A 27,790-nucleotide genomic window follows, 5' to 3' on the forward strand; every position below is an offset into this window, starting at 1 on the left:
GAATGAAGCCAGCGGGGAGGAGACTGGGGGGGATTGATTCATCCATCTGATGCCACCGATCACTCCCTCCTCTTGGCAAGTCTGTATTCTCGCGGGTTTCCGTTACAATTTTCTGGCAACAAATGTCTACTGAGCACCTACTGTGTGCCAGACGCCAGGCCCTGGGGCTGTGGCGGGGAGAAGGCAGAGGCATGAACGACCACATTCCAAGGCAGAAAAGATCTGTAATGGTGGGGAGGGTCTGTGAAGCTTCCCAAGGTGGGAGATCCATTGGTGGAGAAGGGGAAGAACCTTCTGGGGGAGGGGCCTGGTCTGACACAGTCTGAAGGCATCCGGTGTGGAGAGATGGGAACAGAGAGGCAGAAAGAATATAGATGAGGGGATGTTGAAAGCCAAGACATTTGAATGAGATTGTGAAGGAGCAGGAGCTGGAGGGGGCCACGCCTTGTGAAGCAGCCACTTCCCCCCGGGGGCCTGGCTGGGCGAGAGGGACAGAGTCATGCTGCCCGAGCCCATAGGCACTCAGCCTCTGGGGAGAAGACCTGTGGGGATGGCCCTCATGGCGGCCACCATGAGCCAAGTGGGCAGCGCTTCCTGTCTCCTGACACACTTTCTCCTCAGTCCCCCTGGGTTCTCCTAGCAAACGCTGTGAGGTGGAGGACTGGATTTTATGCCCCATTTGCCAGAAAGGGACTGAGACCTGGGAAGGGGATGAGGTTGGCAGCTCCCAAGAAGACAGCGTGCTGACCCTCCTCATCCAAGACCGGGGAGGCGGTGTGAGTTTACCGCTGTGAGGCAGCAGCCACGATGTGTCATGAGGGGAAAGGGCAGCTTCTGGAACAGTGCGTCCAGTGTATGATTCTGGCTCTGTGTGAGGGAAGGAAGGTCATGCACAGAAATAGAGGGAAAATGTAGAGAAGAAAGTAGAAGAGGACACTTCCTCCAGTATCATCGGTGATATTTTTGCGTGGCGGGATCCTGGGCAGCGCGGTTTCCTCGGTAGTGTTCAGTATCGCCCAGAGTGCTTTTAGTACCAGTAATCAGTGTTTCTGTGATCAGCATCAGAAGAGAAGTTCCGGCAGAGAGAGGGGAGCGGCGGCCCGGGAGTGCGGGCGGGGGCCCATGACTGTCGCTGACCACCCCTGCGTGTCCTCTGACCAGGCCCCCAGGCCCAGGTGGTCCAGGTGAACGACTCCATGTACGGCTTCATCGGCACCGACGTGGTCCTGCACTGCAGCTTCGCCAACCCGCTGCCCAGCGTGAAGATCACCCAGGTCACGTGGCAGAAGGCCACCAACAGCTCCAAGCAGAATGTGGCCATCTACAATCCAGCCATGGGCGTCTCGGTGCTGAACCCCTACCGCGAGCGCGTGGAGTTCCTGCGGCCCTCCTTCGTCGATGGCACCATCCGCCTCTCGCGCCTGGAGCTGGACGACGAGGGGGTCTACATCTGCGAGTTCGCCACCTTCCCCGCCGGCAATCGAGAGAGCCAGCTCAATCTTACCGTGATGGGTAAGCAAGCCTGACCCCTCCCTCCCTGCTCGTGTGGGGAGCCCGGGGCCCGGCCATCCTCGTCCTGTGCCTCAGTGGCCTCGTCATTCGCCCTGGGTTGGCCTGCGCCCCGAGCCCCAGGCGTGGCACTTACGGTCCCTGCCAGCCTGGTGGGGCCATAGTTCACTGGGGGTTGGGGGCAGGGCCTTTGCCATGGACTGAGCTGAAGATCGGGATTCAGGTCGGAGTCCCACCTGGGGGCTTTGTGGGTGGCCAGGAAGGAGACACCGCGGGGAGGGCAGGAGCCCTTGGCTAGAGCAGGCCGAGACTCTGAGAAGGCCTCTGCTTGACAGAAGCGGGTCCCAGCCATAGAGCAGGAAGGACGTGGGTTAGGTGTGAAGCTGTCCCCAGAGAAGTGCCAAGAGGCGAGGATGGCCGGGGGGCGGGGGGCATCCAGGGCCCGCACACCTTGGGTGAGGCGATGGAGCTGGTCCCATGTCGCTCTCCGCTTCCCCACAGCCAAACCCACCAACTGGGTGGAGGGTACCCAAGCGGTGCTTCGAGCCAAGAAGGGGCAGGATGACAAGGTCCTGGTGGCCACCTGCACCTCAGCCAATGGGAAGCCTCCCAGCGTGGTGTCCTGGGAAACACGTCTGAAGGGCGAAGCGGAGTACCAGGAGATCCGGAACCCCAACGGCACAGTGACCGTCATCAGCCGCTACCGCCTGGTGCCCAGCCGGGAAGCCCACCAGCAGTCCCTGGCCTGCATCGTCAACTACCACATGGACCGCTTCCGAGAGAGCCTCACCCTCAACGTGCAGTGTGAGCAGGGCACGGGGCGGGCCGGTTCCCCGGGGTGGGCACCGCCGTCCCCTGCCCACCCACCTCCCCCCGTGCTAGCCCTCCCTCCTCCTCTGCTTCCGTCTCCTGCTGCTCTCCCCTTCCCGCCCCTCCTTTCTCTGGCCTCTCGAGCCTTCCCCTCCCTCTCTCTTCCTGGGGGTGCTTTGGCCTCCCTCCTCTCTTCCCCCATCTCCTCCCTTGGCTCATCTGTCTTCGTCCTTTCCTCAGTCCCCTTGCTTCTTCTGCTCTGAGGGTCCGTGATCACCACCCTCTCCCCTTCTCTCTCCCTCTCCCAGCTGGTTCCATGTCACTGCTGTCCACCCTCCCTTCGCTGTGCAAGGCTTCCTCACCCCGAGCCCTGCTACCCTGACCTCCCCCTTCTCAAACATCATCCCTTGCCCCACAGACGAGCCCGAGGTGACCATCGAGGGCTTTGATGGGAACTGGTATCTGCAGCGAACAGACGTGAAGCTCACTTGCAAAGCTGATGCCAACCCCCCCGCCACCGAGTACCACTGGACCACGTAAGTGCTCTGGGGCGGGTCAGGCTCCCGGCAGGGTCCTAGCCAGTCACAGGGAGATATCCCACCCTACCTCCAGGAGCAGCAAGTGGGGAGGAAATCAGGGTCTTGGTTCAGGTTTCTCAGCGAGAAGGGGAGGGGCCGCGAGAGACCCCGAGTGCATACACCCCCACATCTGACAGCAGCAGGGTCAGTGGGACAAACCATTCTGCCGGAGGGGGATTCCCTCATGATCTGTCTGCTTTCCTCTCCCTAATAAAGAATTTTGTCGTTTTCCTTTGGTGAGCTCAATCTGAGTCACTCCCACCCGAGCCCCCGGTATTTATTTTTATCGAGGTGTCCCCAGGGAAGCTGGCTTTCTAGAGCATCCCAGATCTTTCTTTGTTCCCATTCCTTCTCTCCAGCACCCCCAGATTCTCAAGGAGAGGGCAACCATCAGCCCAGCATGCCTGTGTTCGTGGCGTGCTTGTCCCTTATGTCCTCTGGTTCCTGGCTTCCCAGTCTTTGAACCCAGTCTCAGAGGGTCTGGTCCACTCTTGCAGTCGGTTCTGATGGCCTGAGCCAAGGTTCTTTCCAGAGGAGAGCTGGATGGAACACGTAGAGATGGGTGTGGGGAAGCCAAGCAGCAGGCTGACGTGATGGCCAGGAGATGGCTGCCACATTGTGTCTGTACTCTTTCTCTGGGAAGCAGAGGGCACGGGCTTGCCCTAGCTCACTCTCACCCTCCATCCACTTCCTGGAACCAGAAGCGCTTCTGAAGGTGCAGGTCGCCAGGGCCTGCCTGCCGGTGGCAGCTGTGTGAGCCTGGCAGCTGCTGGGTCCAACAGAACCGTAGCTTCGTGGCTCAGGAGGCAGTTCCCTGCGTTTCCCCAGGAGAAAGACCTGTGATGTGTCTAGCAGGACAGTGAGATAGTGAAATGGGACTTGATTCCTCTGCGAGGGGGTTACGCGAGCAGCTTGCTAAACTAGCAATCCAAGAAACCAGGCCTAGTCGGAAGAGCACTGTGCCAGGAGTCAAAGACCTGGGCTCCAGTTCTCACAAGGAGCTGTGTTCCTTGACCGTGAACTTAGAGTTTCTCATCAGTTCAGTGGGATAAGTACCTTCCGGTCCTGTCTGCATTTCAGTGCTGGGACCATTGAGTGTGAAATGCAGGAAATGACAGTTGGGGCTGTTTTTCTTCCTTCCAAGACAGACCCTGCCCGTTACTCATTCAGCAAAAGGGCTGGGAGTCTTGGAGGAGTTGAGTAACACTGGGGCAGCTTCTGGCTCGGGAGAGTCGTAACCCTCTGCCCTGTCTCCCCATCCCTGCAGGCTGAATGGCTCTCTCCCCAAGGGCGTGGAGGCCCAGAACAGAACCCTCTTCTTCAGGGGGCCCATCAACTACAGCCTGGCAGGGACCTACGTGTGTGAGGCCACCAACCCCATCGGCACACGCTCGGGCCAGGTGGAGGTCAACATCACAGGTAGGAAGCTGCCCCCTGCCCGGCCTCTCTCTCCCCACCCACTGCTTCCTCCACTACCGACGTCCGCCACCTCTGGCTTGTGTCATGGCAGGAAGATCACGTCTCCTCTTCCTCCTCCAATTCCCCCTCGAGCTCTGGTCATTGGCCTTGCTTTGCTTTTCTGTTTCCTCTGTTACAAGGCTCTGTGCAAGACAGGGTGACCCCCGATCAGAGAGGGGTCGGAGGGAGGCAATAAGCGCCGTCTGCGACAATGTTTGGGGGGGATCGGGGGGTGGTGGGGGGCGGTGTTAGAGCCGCCCGTGTCCTGTGATGCTGGCAGCTGGAGCGCCTCTGTTCCTGCAGTTCAGGAAACCCACATGGGCCGCCAGGTGAGGCTTACCTCAAGCAGGGACACTGGAGGGAAAACGAGGAGATAGCCCAGAGCCATGGTGGTCCTGTGCCCCCCAACTGAATCGCCGTTTTCCCTGCATCTCCTCTGTGTCAGTGTAGAAGAGGAAATTCAGCCACCTGACCTCTCGGGCCCGAGGGAGGGAGCACAGGAGCTAGGATGCTCTGGGGGAGGCCTGCCACGGGCCAGGAAAGGATCACGGGCGCCAGCGTCAGACAGCTGGGACGTGGACAGGTCCTCGAGGTGCCCGGAAGCCTTGTTGTCAGAACGTACAAAATGTGGGCCGAGTACCTAGCGCAGACCAGTCTGTCAACAAATGGCCCGTGCTCTGTGATTAGGATCTCGATCTCTGTCATTATCATGATTAATGGAAGGATCAAAACAAGCCAATAGAGGGGTACAGGTGCCATGACAAGTTCACAGCCGGGACGGGGGTGTCTTTACCATTGTAGCTGAGCTGGTCCCAGGATAGGAAAGTGACAGAAAGAAGCGCCTGGCTAGGGAGGTGGTGTCATGCTGCTGCCGACACTGAGATGGACAGGAAGTGACGTCAGAGGGTGCGTGTTGTGCGCAGGAAGTGACGTCAGGGAGCCGTGGAGCCAGGCTGGGGAGTGTGGGTGGTTGGACCGTGCTCACCGGCCGGCAGACACAAGACTCGGCAGGGCCTGGAGAGGCCTCAGCTCTGGGCCTGGGTCTCAGAAGGGAGGAGACCTCCTTTATGGGTACGTCCAGGCACAGCTGCCCAGGGAGCTGCCGGACGGTGTGTGGGGCCTGCGCCGACCTGCTGTCGGGGCCAGTCCGCCTCACCCTCGCTCGGGAAGGTGGTGTCCCTGGTCCTTTGCTGCTCTCTCCAACGCCCTGCCCTCTGCTCTCTGACTGGCTGAGGTAGTAGAAGCATCCGAGGAGGAGCCCCGGGAAAGCAAAGGCAGCCTGTCCTCCAGGCTCGGGTCTGAGCTGGAGGTCAGGGCAGATTTACACGCTTCTCCGCTCCTGGGGAAAATGTGGGCCAAACTCAGTAGGAGCCTCACAGAGGCCCGAGCTCTGGCCGTGGGGGCCACGGGGCAGACAAGGATGAGGAGTGAGGAGTATTGGTAAGGGAGCATGACCACGCCGCCGCAAGACGTGTGCTAGGAGGGACACGCAGACGGGCCTCGGCTGTGTGTGCCTGTGGCTGTGCCTGTCAGTGTGTCATACAGAGATCATCACACTTAGCTCAGGCCAGATGCCTGCTCGCTCGCACACGCCAAGCCCTCCCTGGGTGGCGGTACCTTCCCCACTGGGGGGCCACCAGCACCCTGGCCCACCCCCCCCCCCCCCAGCTGGGGGACCACTGTGTCGGCCTCCACCACTCAGGCTCTTTGGGGAAGCTGCGAACCAGGAAATCAGGGGAAGAGACTGAGAAACCTGGGAGCAGTGACCCACACCCCCCCGCACCTGCCCTGTGGTCCTACCCGTGGCATAAGTGGACCAGCCAGAGGCCCTTCTAGGCTTTTGGGGCCATGGGGTGCTACCCACCCCAGAGGCAGGGCTGGGCCAGCAAAGGTAGAGCCTCCCTTCTCCCAAAGCTCAGGAGATGTGGGATGCCCGGGAGTGCAGGGTTGCTCATCAGAGTCACACCAGGTCCAGGAGCAGGGAGGAAGGGAAGGGGGCACTTGTCAGGCCTGGACTACAGAACAGAGAGGAAAGAAGCCAGCTGTGGAGGCAGGCCATCTCCTTGTGCTGATGGCTGCAGGGGTGCTCCGCATGGGATCTGTGGTCGGGCCTCGCTGGCCCTGTGGGCAGGGGGACCAAGCTGCCCAGGGCTCCAACTGGAGGAGCCACATAGCCTCTCCTCCTGTGTTCCCCAGAGGTACTGAGCAGGACCAGGGGGTGGGGGGTAACCAAAGTCACACGCAGGAGTGGTGAGAAGGGCCTTGCCTAAGGACACTCTTACTGTCAGCCCAGTCAGGCAGAAGCCGAGGAAGCATGACGCTCACTGAATCACTCACTGATGGTCCCAGGAGCGGTTTCACTGGCCATCCCGAGGGAAGGAGGGAAGCTCTCGCATTCCCTCTGGAGGGCTCAGCCAGGAAGCCGGAGCCTTTTCAGAGCTGTGTGTTCTTGGGCTCACGGACAATTTCCGAGTCGCCGCCAATACCACCAGACCTCATCCCGCATCAGCTAGTGTCTGTCACACTCTCTGGGGGCCCCATCCGAGGGGCACAGCAATGCCCTGGGCTCCAAGCCCCACTAGTCAGGAGGGAATGCATGAGCGAGATGGATAAGTGGAAATTTAATTTTTCATCCTGTCCATCCGTTCGGGTAATAGCTTTGCCCTGGGCGCATCTGGAGAGGAAAATGAAGAGCAGCTGGGGTGTGGGGGGAGGCGGTGGGCAGCAGGGTGTGCGCCAAAGGCCCGGGCGTGTGCAGGGCACGCATGTGCAGGTCACTGCCCCCACACGGACACGTTTTAGCACGGGCTTCTCAGGGCCCAGGGTCCTGGGGAAGGTGGCATTTGAGTTGTTTCTACAGGGATGAGTGAGTGGGCAGTGATGGAGGATGGGGGTTCACAGGCAGGGGAAGCTTGTGGGAGCCGAGTGGGCAGGAATGGAAGGAGTAGGACTTTCTCAGTGTGGTCAAAGGGAAGTCTCTGGAGGGTTCTCAGCAGAGAAACAGCGTGGGGAGGCAGGCGGCTTAGACCAAGCATTTGAGAGGCTGCGTGGATGGCACCAGGGGACTGGTTAGGGGCTGTACAGTGAGGGTGTCCCTAATGGGAAGCAGCAGGCCTGCGCTGCAGCCATGGGGCCGGGGTGGGGACAGATGCACCAGAATTTGTGTGTACATGTCCATAGCGCCTGGGGCCCTCAGAGGAGCCCATTTCTAGGATCTGAGTGCTGAGGAGCAGTTTCATGGGGCTAGCCCTGCCCTGTAGTCCCAAAACCAACCAGCAAGCTCCCCTCCCTTCTCCCTCTGGGGGTAACGCAGAGTGTGGAGGAGAGGTGCTCAGGGTATGGCCTTGGCCAGACTATAAAGCGGCTAAATGGGGCAGCGTCTAGCCCTGGACTGGCGCTGTCTGGAGGAGAGTCTTCAGGCCACTCCAGGGGCAGAGCAGGGAGGGTATCTGCCCCAGTTCCCACTTCCAGTGACGTCCCAGGCTCATCCACTGGGGCTGACCACTGCAGGGTGAAGGAAACGGGTCTTCCTCTTAGACTGGGAGTTCTCATGACCAAGTGTTGGTGGGGCTTCGGGGTCCATCTGGAACGGAGGGTATATGTGAGCCTGCAACGGCATGTGCCAGGGCGTGAGTGTGGGTGTGTGCCTCTGAGTGTGCAAACGTGCCCTGGCAAGCCGGCAGGCGCCTGTCTGTATGCTGAGTGTGCACACGGGAGGCCCGGCTGGTGGATGGCAGTGTGCTGGGGGAATCGATGCACACGTGGCTGCATCTGGGCCCCTGGAAGGGCTGAGGTCCTGCTGCAGCATGACAAGGCCCTGCCCGATGACGCGCTGAACAGCTGCCGCAGCTACTTCACAGCTACTTCGGCTACTTCGGGAGGACAGGGCTTCCCAGAGCCTGACCTCAGGCCTTCCCACCCTCCCTGCGGCCACAACTGTGCACCCTGGGAACTGTAGTTCTTCCGGCCTCCCGGCCCCATCTCCTGAGGCCAGAGCGCTTCCCTCTGCGCCCTCACCTGGCGTCCGAAGTCCATCCGCAGCACCAGGAGGTCACCTGAGCCCTTCTTCTAACCTCGACTGGCCTGGACGCAAAGCAGCCAAAATAACCAGGGTTCCCCTTGTTCCCAAAAGATCCTCAGAGAAGAGTAAACCTCCTTAGGGCTTAGGAGGAGGGGGAAAAAAGTGAAACAGAAGGATCTAGAGGGGGAAGACACCCAGAGGCTCACCTCTAAGACAAGCCTTGCCTGAACAGAATCCAGTCAACAAATACTCTTGAACTCTGGCCACCCGCCAGGCAGGCGAGGTTCTTGGGAGTACCTCAGTGAGGCCAAGTCCCTGTCCCTCTGGAGTTTATGTTTTAGTGCAGAAGGACAGACCGCAAACGACAGAGGAACCACATTCGAAAAATCGCGTGGTCCTGTTGAAAGCGACACGGAGAAAAGAAGAGCAGAGCAGGGTCATAAGGGCTGGGGCAGGGTTCATGACCTGCAGTTGGAAACAGGGCAGTCGGAGCAGGCCTCGGCGAGAAGGGGATCCCAATGAGAAGTTTGAGCCAGACCTTGAAGGAGGTGAGGGGGTGACCATGAGACATCTAGAGAAGAGTCTGCCGGGGTGCAGGGCAGCCGGTGCCAAGGCCCTGGGTACGCCTTAAGCATGGTGAGCCAGGAGGAAAGCAAGAGATGAAATCAGAGGTGGGGAGCAGAGAGGCCCAGGTCATGTCGACCATTTTAAACTCTTCGGATTTGACAGGATCTCTGTGGCTGCTGTGTTCAAAAGGGTCTCCAGAGGGGAAAGGAAGAATCAGGAAGCCAGTTGGATAGCTGTTGCAATAATGCACGTGACAGGGGCGCCTGGGTGGCTCAGTTGGTGAGGTGTGTGCCTTCGGCTCAGGTCATGACCCCAGGGTCCTGGGATCAAGTTCTGTGTCAGGCTCCCTGCTCCACGGGGAGTCTGCTTCTCCCTCTCCCTCTTCTCTCACTCGTTCTCTCAAGCTCTCGCTCTCTTCCTCTCTCAAATAAATATTTAAAAAATAAATGCAAGTGATAGGTGATGGTGGCTTGGATTAGGGACGGAGCGATGGTGGGAAGTAGTCAGGTTCTAGATTTACTCTGATTTTGAATTTACAGACACAAGCTGTTCTCACAAAATAGGTTAATACAGCAAACTCTACCATACCGTGATTAGCGGGGCCCAAAAAATTCAGTCTAGTCAAGGAAAACGTCAGAGAGCTTTATTTTTTCGTTGGATCTCTGCTGTTGCAGAAAGCGTAAAAATAAATGTAGTGGAACTTAGACTGCATACAGCTATAACATAAGTGAATAGAAACAGTCCCAAATTATCATGGGCTGCCACTTCCCCAACCCCTCTCCTCCTTCCTCATTCCTGAAAAAAAAAGAACTTTAGCCATTCAGAAACTGAAAGGATGGAAATGGGCACGAGGGAATGAGGAAGGGCATTCCTGGAAGGGTCAACAGCACGAGCAGAGGCTTGCAGTAAAGAGTCAACTTGGACGGCGAGGCTGGGGAGTTAGCCATAGGCAATATCAAGTGGCATGATGGGAGTTCTGGAGCCCAGACTGGCACAGTCCGCGGGCAGTGGAGATGTCATTGCTACTCTTTGAGGAAGGCAGTGGTAGTGTCTACACACTGGAAATTAACCTGGTGACAGTGGACAGAGCGACTCAAAGGACACAGAGACCAAATGGAGGTGGGAGATTCAGGAATCTCCTACAGTAAAACCTGGCATGAAGTGATAAAATATTAAATCGGGAGAGTCAACAGGATTAGATGGAAAATTTTGAAAGGAAAGGTAGGTCCCTCCATGTGAATGCCTTTCTTATTCTCTTGGCCTCTCCAAGTCCTTGCCATCCTCAAGGCTTGGCATAAGTCTTTTCCAAGAAGCCTTTGCTAACTCCAGACCACAGTGTTCTCCCTCCCCTGTACTCCTGAGGCCCCTCTCTGCCAGTGTCCTTGACTGTCTGCTTTGTCTCTAAGGGTGTCATTTGGTTCCCCAGGGAGGCTGTTTCTTGTATTCTGTGACCAGCAAAACAGATGCTTCATAGATGTTTGTTGATTGGGTAGATGGAAGGATTGGTAGAGAAGTAGATGGCTGGATAGGTAGGTGGATGGATAGAGGGGTAGGTAGGTAGAGGGATGACTGGGTGGCTTGGTGGGTGGATGGATGGATGCATACATGCATGGACGGATGGATGGATGGATGGATGGTTGGATGGATAGATGAGTGGGTGGATGGATGGATGGTTGGATTAGTGGATGGACCAGTGGGTAGGTAGATCAGTAGATGGGTGGGTGGGTGGATGGATGTATGGTTGAGTGGGTGGATGGGTGGATGGATGGATGGTTGAGTGGGTGGATGGGTGGATGGATGGATGGATAGATGAGTGGGTGGATGGATGGTTGGATTAGTGGATGGACCGGTGGGGTAAATAGCTCAGTAGATGAGGGGGTGGATGGATGAAGTGATGAGGCAGGTTAGAGGTGAAAACTGAAGAGTTAGCAGGCAGGGTGAAAGCACAGAGGCTAGGTTCCGGATAGCTGCCTTTCGGGCGTGCCTTGTGGAGGCAACTCCCACTTTGTGGGGGAGCAGGTGTGCAGCCCTTTTAAAGGCAGTAAATAGATGGGACCTAGTGAAGCAGGAGAAGCTTGAAGTTCCAGGGAAACGGTTCTGGAAGTAGGTGGTGAGGACAAATACTCAGTAAATATTTATTGGGCAGCCACTTGGTGACCTGCATGGAGGACCCAGTGGTGACAAGTGGCTGTGCCTCTCTCTGCCAACTCCTTCCTGGTGGAAAAGCCAGAACAGGAGCATCTGGGTGGTCCCTGCTCAGCCATGTGACTGCAGATAAATGGCCTCCCCTTCTTTTGGCCTCTGTTTTCATTAGGCCTTCCAGCCTGGACTCCCAGAAGTCCTTTCCTCTTCTAGAGTCTCGGCCCTGCTTCTGCCTGCTGCAGGCAGCACCCCACCCACTCCCACGCAGGGGCAGGCTTCCCCTCTGGAAGGAGGGAATGGGCTCATAGGAAGAGCAGGTTCGCTTAGAGCGGGTGATGCCCACTGAGGGAGTGAGCTGGCAGGAACCGATTCCCAGAGACCAGAACAGATGCCCAAACCATACACCTTTGCCTGAGCCTGAGTGAGGAGGACTTAGAACAACCTGGCAGCCCTCCCAGGCTCCCCCGGAACCTGCCCACGGCACTCCTGACCCGGGTCAGCCGTGGTCTCCTGTGCCACCCTGTGGTGGTGCTGGGAACCGCCTCCCTCGGCCTCCCCTCCGGCCCCTTTGGCCTCTGGCAAGGAAGGCCCCAAGGCCCCAAGGCCCCGTAAGGAGAGGGAAGGGACAGCACAGGTGTTCCCCCAGCCAGCCTTCCCTCCGCCCCCCCCACTTCCTTTCTCTTCCCTCCACCTCTCCTGCCTCCTCCTTTCCACCCTGTCGTCGGGGTGCACGTTTATGCACGCACGTTCTGCCATGATGGCCAGGGTGTGCCCTGGCGCACACTCGTGTGTGTACGCGTCGTCGCCGCCATGTGTGCACATGCGCTCAGGCCTCACTCCTGCACAGCCACACTGAGCGTCTTCTGCCCCTGGCCCAGGCTGGCAGTGCCCTCAGCACCCACCTTGCTCTGCAGGGCCAGACCGCTGCCAAGAACCACAGCCCTGGTTTCTGGCACACACAGGGCATCCCTGGGGCCAGCCTGGGACCCTGTCCTCTTCCCTGTGCTCTAGGGAGCACAATGAAATCAGACGTGGGCGCCCAGTGACCTGCAGGTGTCCGGCTCGGGCTCTCCATGCAAAAGAACTGTTGCATCATTGGCTGGTGGCCTCAGACAGATCATTCAACCTCTCTAAGCCTCATCCCCTCCTGAACTGAATAGAAAGTAATCGCACACTTACGTCATGCAGTGCTGTGACGGTGACTGGTGGCTATCACACCACTGATGGGGGTGGTCTAGCTGGCACCACAGCCAAGGAGCAAGCCAACACGGAAGCTCTGGGGCTCCAGCACTGTCTCCTCTCGCTCCACCTGCAACACCGCAGTACCTTGGGCTCCTGGAGGGGTTAGGAACTCCCGAGGCAGGGTGGGGGCTCCCGGAGGGGCGGGGCTCCCGGAGGGGCGGGGCTCCCGGAGGGGCGGGGCTCCCGGAGGGGCGGGGCTCCCGGAGGGGCGGGGCTCCCGGAGGGGCGGGGCTCCCGGAGGGGCGGGGCTCCCGGAGGGGCGGGGCTCCCGGAGGGGCGGGGCGCCAAGAAGCCTTTGGAACCCTGCTGCCCTTGGGCCTTGGGCCCGCTCACTTCCTGGTCTTTCCATCCCTTGCGTCCCTGCCACTCCTGCAGACTCCCCCCCAGGAACAGACACTGACACTGTTCCCCTCCATGTCTTTTCCTCACCCAGAGTTCCCCTACACCCCGTCTCCTCCCGAACACGGGCGGCGCGCCGGGCCGGTGCCCACGGCCATCATTGGGGGCGTGGCAGGGAGCATCCTGCTGGTGGTGATCGTGGTCGGCGGGATTGTGGTGGCCCTGCGCCGGCGCCGGCACACCTTCAAGGGTGACTACAGCACCAAGAAGCACGTGTACGGCAACGGCTACAGCAAGGCGGGCATCCCCCAGCACCACCCGCCCATGGCCCAGAACCTGCAGTACCCGGATGATTCGGACGATGAGAAGAAGCCCGGCCCTCTGGGTGGGAGCAGCTACGAGGAAGAGGAGGAGGAAGAGGGCGGCGGAGGGGGCGAGCGCAAGGTGGGCGGTCCCCACCCCAAATACGACGAGGACGCCAAACGGCCCTACTTCACCGTGGATGAGGCGGAGGCCCGTCAGGACGGCTACGGGGACCGGACTCTGGGCTACCAGTATGACCCCGAGCAGCTGGACTTGGCCGAGAACATGGTTTCTCAGAACGACGGGTCTTTCATTTCCAAGAAGGAGTGGTACGTCTAGCCCCCCCCTCTCCTGAGCCTCTGTTTGCGCCCCTTTCTCCCCAGCCCCCACCCGCACGCCCCCTGCCCACCCCCGTGCCCACTCCTCCGGGAGCTCGACAGAGACTCACCCAGCTGCCCAAAGCCAGCTCCACACTCCTGGGGAGCGGGGAGCCCAGGGCACACAGGACCTGGCTTGGTTTTGATTTCCTCCCCGTCCCCGGCCCTCCCCATGCTGTTGTGTTCACTGTGGCTTTGGTGTTGCTGTACCTTTTCTCCCCTGACCCTCCTCCTGCCCTCTGTGCGGGGAGCCCTATTCTCGTCTTGTGTACCTGGGCACCCCTCCAGGGTCTGGGGAGCCAGCCCTCCCCCCACCCCCCAACACTGGAATCTGTTTGCGTCCTTCCCACTGGGGGTGGAGGGGGGCTCTCAGGGGAGAAGCCCCACCCCACCCCCAGTTGCCGCTCCTCTTTTCCCAGGGAGAGGGAACCCAGTCCTCCCTGCCAGGAGCAGCTGGGAGCTTAGCCCCTGGTCTAGACGGCCATTGCACCAGAGAGGCAGGGAGAGGCTTCTCCAAAGCACCCAGGGTTGTCTTGTTCCTTAGGTGAGTCGAGTTGAGGTCCCCACCCAGGGCCTTGGGCAGTGTATTTTCCTGGCGAGGTTGGTTTTACATTTTTTTTCCTCATCGGCTGACGGAGAATGAAGTTGGCCCAGCTCTGGTGCGTCTCTCCTCTTGACCCCTATCTGCTCCCCACGCAGTGGGGCTCCGGGTGGACCCTGGCCCGCGCTTCCTGTATGCCTCTACCAACGCATAACACAGACACCCATATGCACACTCGCCATTCATGTCCGCCCCTCGTTCCCCCGGGGCCACATGCCCTCACAGGCTGGACAGCGCCGGAGCCCACCCCTCTCTGCTCCGCCTTTTCCCGTCCCAGCGGAGGATGGGGACAGCCTTCAGCAGTGTCCAGGGACAGCTGAGATCAGAGCTCCCTGGAGCCTCTACCATAGGAGCTCAGGCTGGCCCCAAAATGCTTCTTTCAGCAGGGGAGTTTCTCCCATTTCTCCCTTACCTGTCAAGTGCTGGTAACTGTTGATTCCCCCAGAGAGTCAGGGCTGGGGTCCCTAGCATGTCCAGGTGTCAGAGGTGACCGAGTACCACCAGTCAGTGGGGAAGGGAGTCGACGGCAGAAGTTCTGCCAACACACACGGAGAGTACAACGGGCGGCCCACCTGCCAAGGCCAGTGCAGATGTCCTGGGCTTGCCGGAAGTACAAGGGGAGTGAGTGGGGTCGCGAGGAAGCCAGATTCAGGAGCTCCTGCTCACCCCTCACCACCTTCCCCTCTCCCCTCCCAGCTCAGCTATACCTGGTCTCCATTCTGGGACGGGGAAGGGGTAGGGGATCCTTAGGGAAGCTTTCCCTTTGAGTTACAGGTTCCCTCCTTGAATGGGGCTCGGGGTCCCCACCAGTCACCCAAGACGAGGGCTTCCTGTGTGTACAGTGGGGGAAAGGTCCCTCCCAGCCCTCTCCATTCCCCCAGCTCAAAGTGCCTCAGTTCCTCCATCTGCCCACCCTGGTCCCCCCAGCACTCTGGATAGGAAAGACCCTGGGATGGCAGAGGCAGGCTCATGCCCGCCCATTAGGGTTCCAGCTAACTCAACCCAGTCTGTCCAGGGCTCTGTGGGATGGCAAGTGTTGGGGGGGCAGGCAGCAGACCACTCTGTGCCCCACGGGCACCGACCTACCCTGCCATAGGCTTCCCAAGGGAGCCCCAGCACCCCCTCCTCCCTTCCCTGGTGCTGCTATTGAATCCCTGCCCAGCCGTGTCTCTGCCCTGGCAACCCTGGGCCCACCAGCTGGGCCACCCTCACCTGGCCCCCACTGCCCTCACCCCAGCCCTGGCTGCCCAGTAGCCACGTAGCAGAAGTCTGAAGCCATGCCAGCCCTGGGGCAGCTCTCCCCTCTTGGCACTGGGGGTACTGGGTGGGGCAGAGCTGGAGAACGTTCTGAGGTCTTTCTAGCCACAGGGCAGAGTGGGGTGGAGGAGCTGGACTGCTTCTCCTGGCAGTATTAGTGCCCCCCTTCCCCCCCTCCCCAGGGCAGAGGGCTTTCTCCATGTTGCATCCCACCTCACGGCACTCTGGCCCCTCTGTTTGGTCTCCTTGTGCCCGGGGGCCTACTTGATAGAGGCTTTCTCTGTCTGCTGGAAACGTGAAACAAAGACCTCTTCCTCCTGTGTCTCCCTTATCCTGCACTGCCCATCCCCGCTCCTCCTTAAATGATGTACTTAGGAGGGCCCCTGGGCCCAGCCAAAGCACTGCGTCCCCTTTAAGACACCTCCATACCCTCCCCCCAAGCAAAGCACAAACTGTGGGACCCATGCCACATGCATGGACCATGTGGGAGGCTGCGGCCTGTCCGGGAGCCCAGCGGCACTCCAGGCAAGGCAGCTGCTACTCCAGGGGCTGAAGGTAGGCATGAGGCAGGCAGGGGTTGGCACTCGGGCCTGGGGAGGTGGGGTTTTCTGTACCCCGAGTCTGCAGGAAGGTGGGACCTGCTGCCAGGCTCCCTGACACAGCCCGCTGGCAGAGGGGAGGCCTGGCCCAACAGAGACGAGGACGCTCCGCTTCTCCTTCATGCCCCAGCATGAGCTGAGCTTCTGCCTTTGCTGGAAACGAAATAAACTTGGTATTCCTTGTGCCAAGGCGTCCCCCAGTTGTCGCCCTGCCTCTTGTTACCCTCCCTGTTCTTGGCCCCCTGACCCCCCCCCCATTTCTTTAAGATTTTGATATCGTTCTGATGTGTAAACAAAGCACCTGAGTCCCCTTGCATCAGAAGGAGCTGAAAAGCAGCAGCATGGGATCGGTGGTCATGAGCAGGCGAGCGCAGCCACCTCCAACCTGGTCTGCGCACGCTCGGGCATCCCCACCCCCCAGCAGACCCAAGCACAGGTGCCCCGGGTGCACACACAGGTGCGCACGCGCGGCCGCTGCAGAGGACTGGGCTGGTCCTGCTGAAAGCCCCACAGGAGAGAGGGGAATTCCCAGTGCTCAGGCCATTAGAGAGACTCATAGGAGCCTCGTTTCCCTGGACCTGCGCCCCCTCTGCCAACCTCCTCCTACGTGCCCAAGCCACTGGTGCAATCATTTTTTTCAGCCATCCTCCCAGCAGAGGAATCGGGAATGGTGTTCAGTGGATGTGGGCAGCTCACCCGAGGGGCAGGGATGGGGGGTGCTCGCAGGCCTCCAGGGGCCCAGACAGACCTCTGAAGCCCAGCGGCCACCAGGAGCCCGCTCCTACGAAGGACCGGGCAGGACCCTCCCAGGCCTCCACACCCACAGAGAGCCCTGCTCTGGCCATGGGCGCCCCGGCGTGGGGGGGGGGGGGCAGGCCCTGAGCCAAGGCCCTGTGGGTCCCGGGGCCTCTCGCTGCTGCTGTCCCACCGGTGCTGCTGCTCTTCGGACCCCTGCTGTGAGGAACAGGATTCTAGGCCAGAAAACAAAAAAAAATAACAAAAAATAACAAAAAAAAAAAAGGAAACAAAAACCCAGGAGAAGCTGCCACTCCTCATCTCTGAGTGCAACCCGCTACCTTGCCTTCGGTTTCTTCGTCACCGTGTCGTCTTTGGTCCAGGGACGGCCCAGCAGGTTCTCCTGGTTCTGACCCAGGGGGTGTTTGCATCACCCCCTTTTACTTGTATAAAAAAAAAAATGGGTTGAAAAATGTACTGAGGAAAAAAAATGTACTTTTTTATAAATAAAGTGTTTAAAACAACCCTGGTTGTCTGGGTCACTCCTCCCCTCCCCACGGTGGCTGTGCCCTGGTCCCCAGCCATGGGCGTGGGGACAGGGTCAAGGTGGAGACAGGTTGGCAGGGGAGTGAAGGGAAAGGAGCCCCCACCCTGCGCCAGGGGCCCGCGTTTTCTGGGACAGCGACGCAGACCCCTCTAGGAGCCCGCCCCTGGTGTGAGGGGCCTGCCTGAGACCTCGTCCCAGCGCACAAGCTGCCACGAAGCCTCCCCAACCCCCGGAAAGACTGGGCAGCAGTGGCAGGCCCGGGTGGGGAGGCCTTCAGGACACGCAGCCTGAGAGGCTGGGGGCTGGCTGAGGCAGCCCTCCCCCCCACCCCACCCCGGCTGGCCCTAGTCCCTGCCTCCCTGCCCCACAGCAGCACACTTCCCCCTCTCGTCCACTCCCTGCTGTCCTGCTCCTTCCTGCCAAGTCCCCTCCTGCTCTTGTTTGGAGGAGAAAACCAGCACGGTCACACCTGTCATGTCAGACAGACTGGGGACAGGGGAGAGATGGGGAGCTTTATCCTTTCATCTTCTGTTTCAAGGAGAGCACCAGGACCTGTCCCCGGCCAGCTCTCTCTGCCAGAGACCCAGCTCCTCATCTCTCCAGGGGGCTGGTAGCAGGGAAGGGCTCCTCCTTCCTTGGTCACCTCCCCTCCCCACTCCAGCACCATCTGCTTCCCATCTCCTGGGCTGGAATGCAGGACGAATCGGTCCTGGGTGGGAGTGGCAGGGGTTTCACCCCCCACCCCACCCCCATCATCACCAGTAGCATCTTTCACTGAAATCCACACCATTCGCCCCTGAGGAAGGTGGGGGGTGGGGATGCTGGAGGCCAAGGTGGCCACTTAGAAAGCCCTCCGGCTCCTCTGGGCTGAAGCCCATCCTCCACACCTAGGATCCAGTGGAGTGAGGAGGCGGGGGCAGGCAGAATCGAGGAATCAGGCATGGAGAAGGAGCCAGCAGCTGTTGGCAGCTGGCTGGGCCCCTCACTGGGAGGCCAGACCAGCACCCTAGACTGTTTAGATGCTGGTTCTCGAATGAGATGCAAATTGGTTGTTTAAGTGGTCACTTCCTCAGTTTTCCAGGCTGTCCGTTTAAGTTAATTTTTAATTTGCGCAGGCAATAAATGCTTAATTACGTTATTAATATATTGGAAAAGAGCAGTGGACAGAACGTCCTAATTGGCATTTAACTAGAGTGTTCCGGCAAATTAGCCAAGACTTTCCCCGGCAGCGGAAGGAGGGCTAGCCAATTAGTCCCAGGCACAGGCTCTCCGGGCCAGGGAAGCCAGATCCGGCCCCTTCCCCCATGGTCCCAGGAGTACAGGGCACACCTCACTCTCTAGTTGCTAGCTGAGCTAGGCTCAGGAAGAACTTTGCTCGTTAGGCTCCTTCTGCCCAAACCTCAACCCTCAGCCCTGTCCCCACATCCAGAGGACAAAATGCTAGGTGACCTGGGGACAGGACCCACCAGTGTGGCTAAGGTCCCCCTGGGGTGTCCCCACCACTGCCTTCAGCTGTGGTCCTGGGACTAAGATAGCTGGGCAGCTAGAGCTCCTTTCTGGGTAACATGGAGGCCTCTCTTCCTTCTTACCTCGACCACTCTGATTGTAGGATGGCAAAGAGAATGAACTTGATGAACGGAGGAATTCATTGTTTTACTCACACGTGCATTCATCCATTTGGCCACTCTGGGCCAGGCCACTCCTGAGTTCCTGTAATGGTCCCGCCAAGAGTCCTTGCTTTCAAAAAATTCCAAGCGTCCAGGGGTTCCAAATTCCAAAAACAGCCAGTGCCTGCTGGCCACAGGTCGAAGCAGAACTGCGCGTAAAGCCCTATGGGTAGCCCAGAACAAGAATGTCTTCATTTTACTTGGGAAGGTCTGAAAGGCTTGTGATGTTTCCCCTGGGCCTAAAGGAATGTAGGAGTTCTTCAGACCAGAAGTGTTGAAGAGGATCCCAGGCTAACTTGAGAATTTAGCATCTTATGTTAGTTCTAAAAGATCATTCTAGCCCAACATGCTCATTCGGCCCGATGAGAACTGAACCCAGGAGAGGAAGCTAAGGCTTGGGGACCAGACCATCAGAACGCATGCGCTGAACCAGCTCAGGGGCCCAGAGCCAGGTGTCAAGCAGCAGGAGGGGAAGAAAGCCAGGGAAGGGGGTGGCACCAGCCTAACTCTGGAGAATGCTAGACCCGACACCAGTTTCAATTCGCTCACGGAGCAGTGTGAAGCCCCGTGGGTTATAAACGGAGTTTGTGGGAGTCACATTTGGTGTCGAGCAGAAAAGATGGTAGGATTCTGATGCCACTGCCAATGTGCGTTTTCTTGCACGCCACCGAGCAATAAATTCAATCCAGACACTGTCGACCTGGAGGGAGCATCAGATCCCAGAGGCTAGGGGCTCAGTCCCCCAAGACTGCCCACCCCCCCCCAAATGCCAGGGTCACATCCAACTTGTCACCTGTGCTTCTGACCCACGGGCTAGAAATCAGAGGTTCCTTGGGTTCAAATAATTTGCTAGAGTGGCTCACAGAACTTAGGAAACCAGCTAACTCAGTAGATCACCTATTTATTAGAAAAAGCTGTAATTCCCAGAAGAGCAGCATTTAAGTCAAGGGGTGTGGGAAGGGACGGGAGCTTCTCTTCCCGCACCTGCGTGGGGTCACCAAGCCAGAAGCTTCTCCAAACCCTGTCCCTTTGGGCTTTTATGGAGGCTTCAGGACACAGGCATGGTTGACTAAATTATTGGCCACTGATAACTGAACCCAATCTCCAGCCCCTCGCTCCTCCCTGGAGGTCAGAGGTGGGCGGAAAGTTCCAACCTTCTAATCGCACAGTTGGTTCCCCTGGCAGCCAGCCCCCATTCTTAGGTGTTTTCCAAACTTCATTAACTTAAACCCAGGTGTGGTTGAAAGGATCTCTTATGAGTATCAAGATACCTTTATCACGCTTATCATTTAGGAAATTCCAAGGGTTTTAGGAGCTCTGTGCCAGGAACCAGGACAAAGACCAAACACATGCTTCTTATTACAAATCTCAGTTATCCCAGGTGGTATCTGCCGTGCGTTTGGAGAATGGGAGGTAGGTGGGTCGGGGGAAGGGTGCAGGAGGAAAGGCTTCTGTGAAAGCTGGCGGGGAGACCCTGCTCCTGGAGGCACCTCGGCCCTGCCCCAAGGCCAGACACTTCCGGGGAGCAGTCCTGGGGCTCTACCTTGGTACTGACTTCTGTGGCCCCCAAACCCAATTTTCTGCCCTGATTAACAGCCTAATATACCCATCAAGGGGGCCAATCCCCACTCTACCTCCACACCACCAGCTCCCAGCGGAGAGGCTGAGGCACTGCCCTCTTCCCTCCCTCCACTCCGCCAACCACACCCTCCCCAGCACGCATGCGCACCACTGCACAGGGCCTCATCCTTGCGCATCCCCAGCTCACCTTGATCTCCTCCAGGGAGGCGCAGGAACAGCCCTTCTGGGGAACCAGCTCCAGGGGACCATCAACACACATCACGGGCTCCACTGAGCCGAAGAAGTGAACCCTGCACACGCATGCCTGAGTCACCGGGGACTTAAAAACATCAGTCATCCAGACCCCAGCCCCCATTAATGGAGTCAGCGCCTCTGGGCGCATCGTCAACAGGCCACACAGCAGACTCTATAGTGCAGAAGCACCAGCCATGCCCGGTGTCACTGAGGAAGAAGCAGGGCCTGAGCTAGGAAACCGGACAGACGGGTGGCGAGGTGGGTGATGAGGTGGGTGATTTGGAGAGTGAAGCACGTAAGAGCTGGGGGGCCAAACGTGCTGTTCGTTGGGCTGTCAATCACCTTGACCATGATCATCACCTTCAGCTCTGACACCTGAGCCCTGGCTGCTAGTGACAGCAGTGGGGGACAGTAGGGAGCCAGGATGGGGACGTACCTGTAGTCCTCGGGACGCAGGCTCTCTACAGGTAGACCGTTCCTCGGCGCCTGTGTCTGAGTCCACGCCAGAAGGCAAAGTAGGATTCTGAGGTAGAAGACTGGGCAGGGGCTCCAATAGGCCCTCCTGGAAGGGAGACTCTTGTTACCACCTGGGAGGAAGTGGATGCGGTTTTTTTTTTCCCAATGAAGGCCAGTAACAGTTCTCTGAGATGTTGGGGGATGCGCTGGGAGAGGCAGAGGGGAGGATGGCCAGCCTGTGCCCGGAGAGGCCTCTGTCTGAGGACCGGCCCCAGGGAGCCCTAGAGTCCTTCTCTGAGGAGGGTATCCTGCTCCACAGGGAGAGGCCTTTGGGGATGGCTGACTCAGAGACCACATGCTGGGGTCCCCTCAGCCCGAACTCACACCCACGCTCCCCTTAGTGGCCAGTACCTTCCCCTCGTGCTACGCTCCCAGGACCCTCAGCCCCAAGAGAGCTTCCATGGCCAACAAGACTCAGCAAGGACTGGAACCCACTAGCTGCCTTCCCCCACTATGCTGGAAGCCTCTTAAAGGCTGGGAGCACATCTAATTCATCCCCAGCACCTGCCCCAGGGCAGGCACACACTGGGTACCCCATAATGGTGGAACCAAACTGAACTTACCAAAGTGAGAGTCAGAAGACCTACCAGGTGGAATGGCCCAAACTCCCTCAAGGTAAGGCTTTCCTTCAAGCATCCCAGTTACCTCTGATGACAGGCAGCTCACTACCTCTCAAGTTAGGCCCACCATCATTGAGCAACTCCTCTACTGAGATAAAACTTCCTTCCACTAAGTTTCACCCTTGGTAATTCCTTGACCTTCCTAAGACAGCCCTTCAAATGTCTGCAGATGGTTAGTCCTGGCCAAACCTCTTCATATACTTATCCCTCTGCTATAATCACCAGGCCACTTAGCAACACATCTGTTAGGAGCCTGAACTTGAGAGTCAGGCAAACCTGGGTTCAAGGCTGGGCTCAGCTGACCAGTCATTACGGAAAAGCATTATCACAATGGCCCACACAGAGCAAGCGCTCAAAGTCACATCAAAAATCCCGGTTACCTATAGACCTTGAATTTTTTCTTTTTTTAAGTTTTTATTTTAATTCCAGCTACTTTCAGTGTGATATTAGTTTCAGGTGTACAATACAGTGATTTAGCTCTTCCCTATATCACCCGGTGCTCATCAGGACAAGGGCCCTCCTTCATCCCCAACCCCTAGTTTACCCTTTCCCCCACCCCCTCTACCTATGGACTTTGGGTGGTCATAATGTATCAACAGAAATCTGTTGATTGTAACAAAATGGATCGTAACAAATGTACCACTCTGGTGGGATTTTGGTAGTAGGGAAGGCTGTGCATAATGGGGTCACAGGGTATATGGGAAATATCTATATCTTCCCCTCAATTTTGCTGTGAACCTAAAACCGCTCTTAAAAATTATCTTAAAAAAAAAAAAGTCCCTGATACTCCACAGTTTGGAAAAACAACAACACAGCACCAGCTCCCTCTCATTCTGAGGACCAGGGATAAAATATGATTCCTGGGAACTGATCTGACCAGCAGGGGATGGGAGATGAAGGTGTGGGGGGATTATCTGCATGTCTTCCCTGAATCTGGCCCATTCCCTCTTACATGGTGGATACAGCCAACCCAGCTGACCTCCATAATAGTCAACCCAGCTGACACAGAACACGGGGTGGCGTGGGCTCAATCCTGGTGGTTAAATTTCTGGGTGGGTGGGTGGATGGACGGGTGGATACGTTGATGGATAGATGCGTGGGTGGGTGGATGGTTGAGTGGATGGATGGGTAGATGAATGGATGAAAGGATGGATGAGTGGATGGAAGGATGGATGGATGGGTGGCAGATGGATGGATAGGTGGTTGGGTGGGTGGATGGATGGATGAGGACAGATGAGTGGATGGATGGCTGGACGGATGGTTGAGTGGATAGGTGGAGGGGAGGATGGATGGATGAGTAAACCTTTGAATCCTTTTCATGTGTACTACTTCCTAGAAAGGTCTCTCTCACCCAGGACTTGGGCTATTTTCTCCCCTAAATGTGGTGATTTTCATGTTTCTCTGCTATCTACTTACCTTAACGAGGGGGGTCAGCGTTTCAGCCTGGCGCAGTCCTTTCAGATGATTCTATCACCAGCTCTGTGCACAGCAGACACCTGTGGAAGCCCTGGCGAAAGGAGAGAAGCAGGCTTGAGTCCGCCCCTAGTTGCACCATTTCTCAGCTGTGTGTACCTAAGGCAAGTTGCTGGCCTTCCCTGAACTCGAGCTCTGAGAAGAGACTGCTGAGATGAGTAAAAACCATTGTATATAGAGAAAGTTATTTATAAAGCAGATGACAGTGGCACCTACCAGAGAGGGCCGCTGCGGGGATTAGAGGAGAATCATCCCTTTGTAAAGACGTAATGCAACGCCTGGAACAGAGTGAGTGCTCGGTCGAGTCGAGCTGGGCGGGAATTTTCTCCTACTATTATTTTCCCCCATGGCCTATCTGCCCTAAGCAGCCAACTGCGGCAGAGAAACAGTACCTGTCACAGAAATGACATCAGGTTTTAGGACACATGCCAAGTCCTAGGAAGGAGCCAGCTCTGTGCCCTCCTGGCTACAGGTGACCACCATGCTTTGCATCTTCCCCCAGGACCCCCCAGCTCCTGGGAGGGACACAGGCGTGGAGGACTGGGATGTGTCCCTCCAAGGCATGGCCCTGATGGAGATCCCTGAAGCCATGTTTACTCCAGGGGAAGGGCTCCCAGTGTGTCCCCCAGAGTGGCATCTGCCGAAATGCCCCAGGAGGCTCCTGAGGCGGGAAGAAAGAGGATGGGTCTCAGCTTCCCTCTGTTTTACCTACCAGGATTCCGTGTAAGGTTTTACCACTTTGTTGCCTTTAACTTTACATTTTTTTTTAATTTTTAAAAAGATTTTATGTATGTATGTATTTATGGCTCCTTGCTGTGCAAGGATGTGGGGCTCGATCCCAGGACTCTGGGATCATGATGTGAGCCAAAGGCAGATGCGTAACTGACTGAGCCACCCAGGCATCCTACATGGTTTTTTAAATTAAGGAATAGCGTACAGACAAGAGCATGTACAAACCTTAAGTGTACAACTACACACGTACACACCCACGTCACGCTCCCCCCACCGAGACGTTCACCCAAGCTCCCTCCCAGACAATACCCCCATTTGGGAACTTCACGGGAACAGAATCATACAAAGGACACACTTCCTGGGGTGTCTGGCTTCTCCCGCCCCGCAGGGTGCCTGTGAGACGTACCCACGAGGCGTGTACCTGCTTGTTGGGTACCGCTGCGCTGTGCCCCCACTGCCATGTATTACTTCTGTCACCAACGGAGAGGTGTGCCGTTTCCGGTTGGGGCCAACTATGAATAAAGCTGCCACGACATTCTTATAGGTAACTCTGAGGCACGCGACCCTCATCTCTGATCGCCGTGTACCTGGAGGGGGCCGAGCATTCGCAGGTCCGGCCCAACCGTCTTCCAAAGCGGTTGTGCCCACTTCTGCCCCCACCAGGGGTTCACGAGTGTTCGAGCGACTCCACTTCCTCACCTGCGCGTGGCGTCCCCCCTGTTCTTTCTGGGGCAGCCACTCTGGCAAGGGCGTGGTGGCATCCCTTTGTGATTTTCATTTGCCTTTCCCTGATAACTAAGGATGTCAAGCGTGTTTTCACATGACTAGATGAGATTCAGGGTTTTAAAAGGATCCCCTTTGTGAAAACCCACTGTCGTGCACTCCCAGCAGGGCTTAGCGTCCATCCGGCCGTGCTCCTCAGACAGGTCCCTGTTCTGGAGGCCGGGGAGGCCCTGGGAAGGCAGAACGGGATGGGGAGAAGCCAGAGAAGGAGGGAGGATGGTGTGTGCTCAGGGGGAGTCCCAGAGTAGCAAGAAGGGCCAGCCATCAGACAACTTCAATCCTGACGCAACACAGAGACGTCCTGTGTGGTACGATGAGGCATGGAGCACCCCATTGGCTGCACGGGGGGAGGCTGGCCAGGAAACCATCCCCCGCGGCCCGGATTGAGTCTTCAGCAAGCAAGTGTCCCGCGGTTTCACAAGAAGGGCCTGTGAGCCACACCTCGATGCGGTTTCCGCGGATGACTGTGACAGGGTGGAAAGGACAGGCTGGGAGGCAGAGCCGGGTGGCAGGCAGGAGGCAGGTTGGTGCTGGGAAGTGGCCAGACCGGGAATTGGGCTCTATTTCCGTCACGGTCACTTCTCAAGCAAGGGTCTTCAGCTCTGAGTCCATGCCTATAGGCACGCAGGACAAAGAGCCTGGAAGATAGGAGCTTGGCAGCCTGTCCTGGAGCAGCTTCCCGGACACCACGGGGGCTGGGCTAGCAGGTGCCCTGAAGCTCCTTGGCTGCCCCAACAGCAATGGGTCACCATCTCACCTCTATCTACTGTCGTCGATCCTGAGAGCAGGTGTCTGGAGTGATAGTGGTCAAGGCAGCTTCCGGAGGAGTCTGGCTTGCTGTGTGGGAGGGCGGGCGGACGTCTGTCGGGCCGTTTCCCACTGGGGAGAACCCCCACTCTGCACTCCTCGACACAGGAGTGAAGCCCCTGCCCGAGCTGAGCAGAGAAGGGGGCCCCACTGGGAGATCACAACAAGAATGGGTGAGAATGTCTTTTCTGACAGCCCACTTAGGGAGTCCCAGGGTGAGGGGAAGGCCACCTCCCCAAGAAAGACTGTGGCTGCTATCTGTCTCCAGGATTTTCCTCCAGAGAAAGGAAAATTGGGGGATTCGATCCATGAAATGTGTCGGCCCCTTACACACAGCTCTTTCAGGAGGCCTCCCAGCCCCTATGGGAACTGGGGCTCCCCAGCTGGGGGTGCTGGCCTTCCTACAGGCTCTGGATAGTGACGGCACACAGGGCCGCCCGGTTGGGAAGGCTCACCACCCAACATCTACCCCTCCTCTTGCATGCTTCCAGCCATCACCTTCCAGCAATTGGGTCCTCCTTCCCCAAGCCTGGGCCCCTGGGTGTCACCCCAAGCCCTACACTTCTGGCCCTAAACCACCACACACTCAGGTCCCAAGCAAGACATTCACTGGCCCGTTTTAGAATTATAAATCATTAAAACCAGAGGACCTTCAAAGATCATGTGCCCCAACCCTCAAATGGGGAAACTGAGCCTCAGAAGGCTAAAAACAGTAAGAATTTCCTTACATTTCTATCATGTTACAAAAGGACCCAAGATCTTTCAGTGGGAGCTAAGACTTAAAATACCACGAAGGGTCAGCATCTGATAATATTAGACCCTCACCTCAGTCTTGGGAGGGACGCAGTATTATGGCCATCTGCCCCAGACAGAGAAATGAAGAGATGAGGAGAGCTGCCCAAGACACAGAGTTAGCACATTGGGGTGGGGAGGTGTTCGGAAGCTGTGTCTCTAACCACTGTACCCCCTGCCCACCGCCTGCAACCATAGAGACTCTGAAAAGCAGAGCCGTGTCCTGACGGCAAGCCTGGAGGAGAGCCAGGAGAGGGGGCCCCACTAGCCTCGCTTGTTGGAGGGGGGGGATCCTGGGCCTGAAACAAGTTTCAGTATGCCCACAAAGCAGCAGGAGCCCCAAGTGGTGCACAACGGAGCTTGTGGGAACCATGTCTGGTATCAGATGGAGTCATCCGAGACAGGCGGGGCTCGCGGAGGGAAAAGGTTTCCTGGAAAAGATGGTATCGACGATGACTTGGTAAAACGGAAGTGATCTGGAAAAGCCTGTCGAAAACCCAGCCCCGGGAGCACCTCCGTGTAACTGTTTGCAGCGGGAACCAAACAGACTAGGGCAGGCACCCTGGGCCTGCGGGAAGGGAAGCTCAGTGCCCCAGGATTCTCACGAGCCGCTGGGGAGGGAAGCTGGAGGCAGGTCTTCCTGGCCCCATTTAGCTGATGATTAACCAGAGGCTCAGGAAGTTAAATGTCTTGCCCAAAGTCACCCAGGTGGTGAGGAGGAGACTCATAACTTGGACCCAGGCCTTCTGACTCCAAGCCAAGCGCTCTTTGCAATGTACCGAACTTCACATTAAAAAGAACCAAAATGCCACCGTGGCTCAGTTTCGCAATGCTAGTAACTTGCAAAACACACTGCACCCACGCAGTGTCGTGTGAGGTCGTGCTCTGGGGTCTTGAAGCGGAGCCCAGACACCAGCGAACACGCTTTGGGAGCTCACGGGCCTGGGTGCAGCCTCCAAGTCTGTCTCTTGTTAGCTTGGTGATGTGGGGCGTGGAGGGTAATGCAGGCGGTAACCCCCACTTCGAGGGCCGCAGAGAGGGTCAAGGAGGGCGCAGTCAAGGAGCGTGTGCACAGGACCCTCCATCTCCACGCCCACCCACCCCGCCCCACGCGTCCGCCCAAATGCTCAACCTCGGTGCACATGAGACGCTCTCCTGCACTTCTTCCACGGAGGACCTGGAGCCCAGGTGTCCCCATTTCACTTCTTGAGATTGTTTTCCCCTTAGGGGAAAACAGAAGAATCAATCATCTCTCCCCGAGGCGCTCACAGTGCTGCTCATAGAACTTGCCAGAACTAAACTGTCCCACTCCCCACCTCCCCTAGATGTGTCTTCCAGAATTCTTGAGTCTTCCGCACCCTCTCGGGTTGTGAAGCTCATTGCCAACCCGCCCCCACACACCCCATCTGAGAACCAGAGGCCCTCCTGAGTGGGAAAGATTTGCCCCTGCCACCTTGGCAAGGCCCAGAGAAGAGCCATTAGATTTCGTTACAGTTTAAC

At 57.7% G+C, this 27,790-nt stretch overlaps 1 protein-coding gene and 1 long non-coding RNA gene across 2 annotated transcripts in view; one reads left to right on the top strand and one right to left on the bottom strand.

The window, feature by feature from the left end:
• Positions 1 to 17,062, top strand: part of NECTIN1 (nectin cell adhesion molecule 1) — a 63,188-nt gene extending 46,126 nt beyond the window's left edge. The window contains exons 2-6 of the mRNA XM_046015046.1: positions 1,162 to 1,512; positions 2,011 to 2,313; positions 2,738 to 2,855; positions 4,165 to 4,316; positions 12,761 to 17,062. Coding sequence (XP_045871002.1) covers positions 1,162 to 1,512; positions 2,011 to 2,313; positions 2,738 to 2,855; positions 4,165 to 4,316; positions 12,761 to 13,308 — 1,472 coding nt within the window. The 3' untranslated portion in view covers positions 13,309 to 17,062. The remainder of the gene's footprint in view (positions 1 to 1,161; positions 1,513 to 2,010; positions 2,314 to 2,737; positions 2,856 to 4,164; positions 4,317 to 12,760) is intronic.
• Positions 17,063 to 18,393: 1,331 nt separating this feature from the next.
• Positions 18,394 to 24,363, bottom strand: LOC123948304. The gene is made up of 5 exons (XR_006819960.1): positions 24,330 to 24,363; positions 23,120 to 23,210; positions 21,004 to 21,129; positions 20,521 to 20,623; positions 18,394 to 18,915 (listed from the first exon to the last, which is right to left on the bottom strand). It is a non-coding gene; the product is annotated as an uncharacterized LOC123948304 (long non-coding RNA).
• Between the last annotated feature and the right edge of the window lie 3,427 nt (positions 24,364 to 27,790).

Source organism: Meles meles, chromosome 8, assembly GCF_922984935.1.
Source record: "Meles meles chromosome 8, mMelMel3.1 paternal haplotype, whole genome shotgun sequence".
Classification (NCBI taxonomy): domain Eukaryota; kingdom Metazoa; phylum Chordata; class Mammalia; order Carnivora; family Mustelidae; genus Meles; species Meles meles.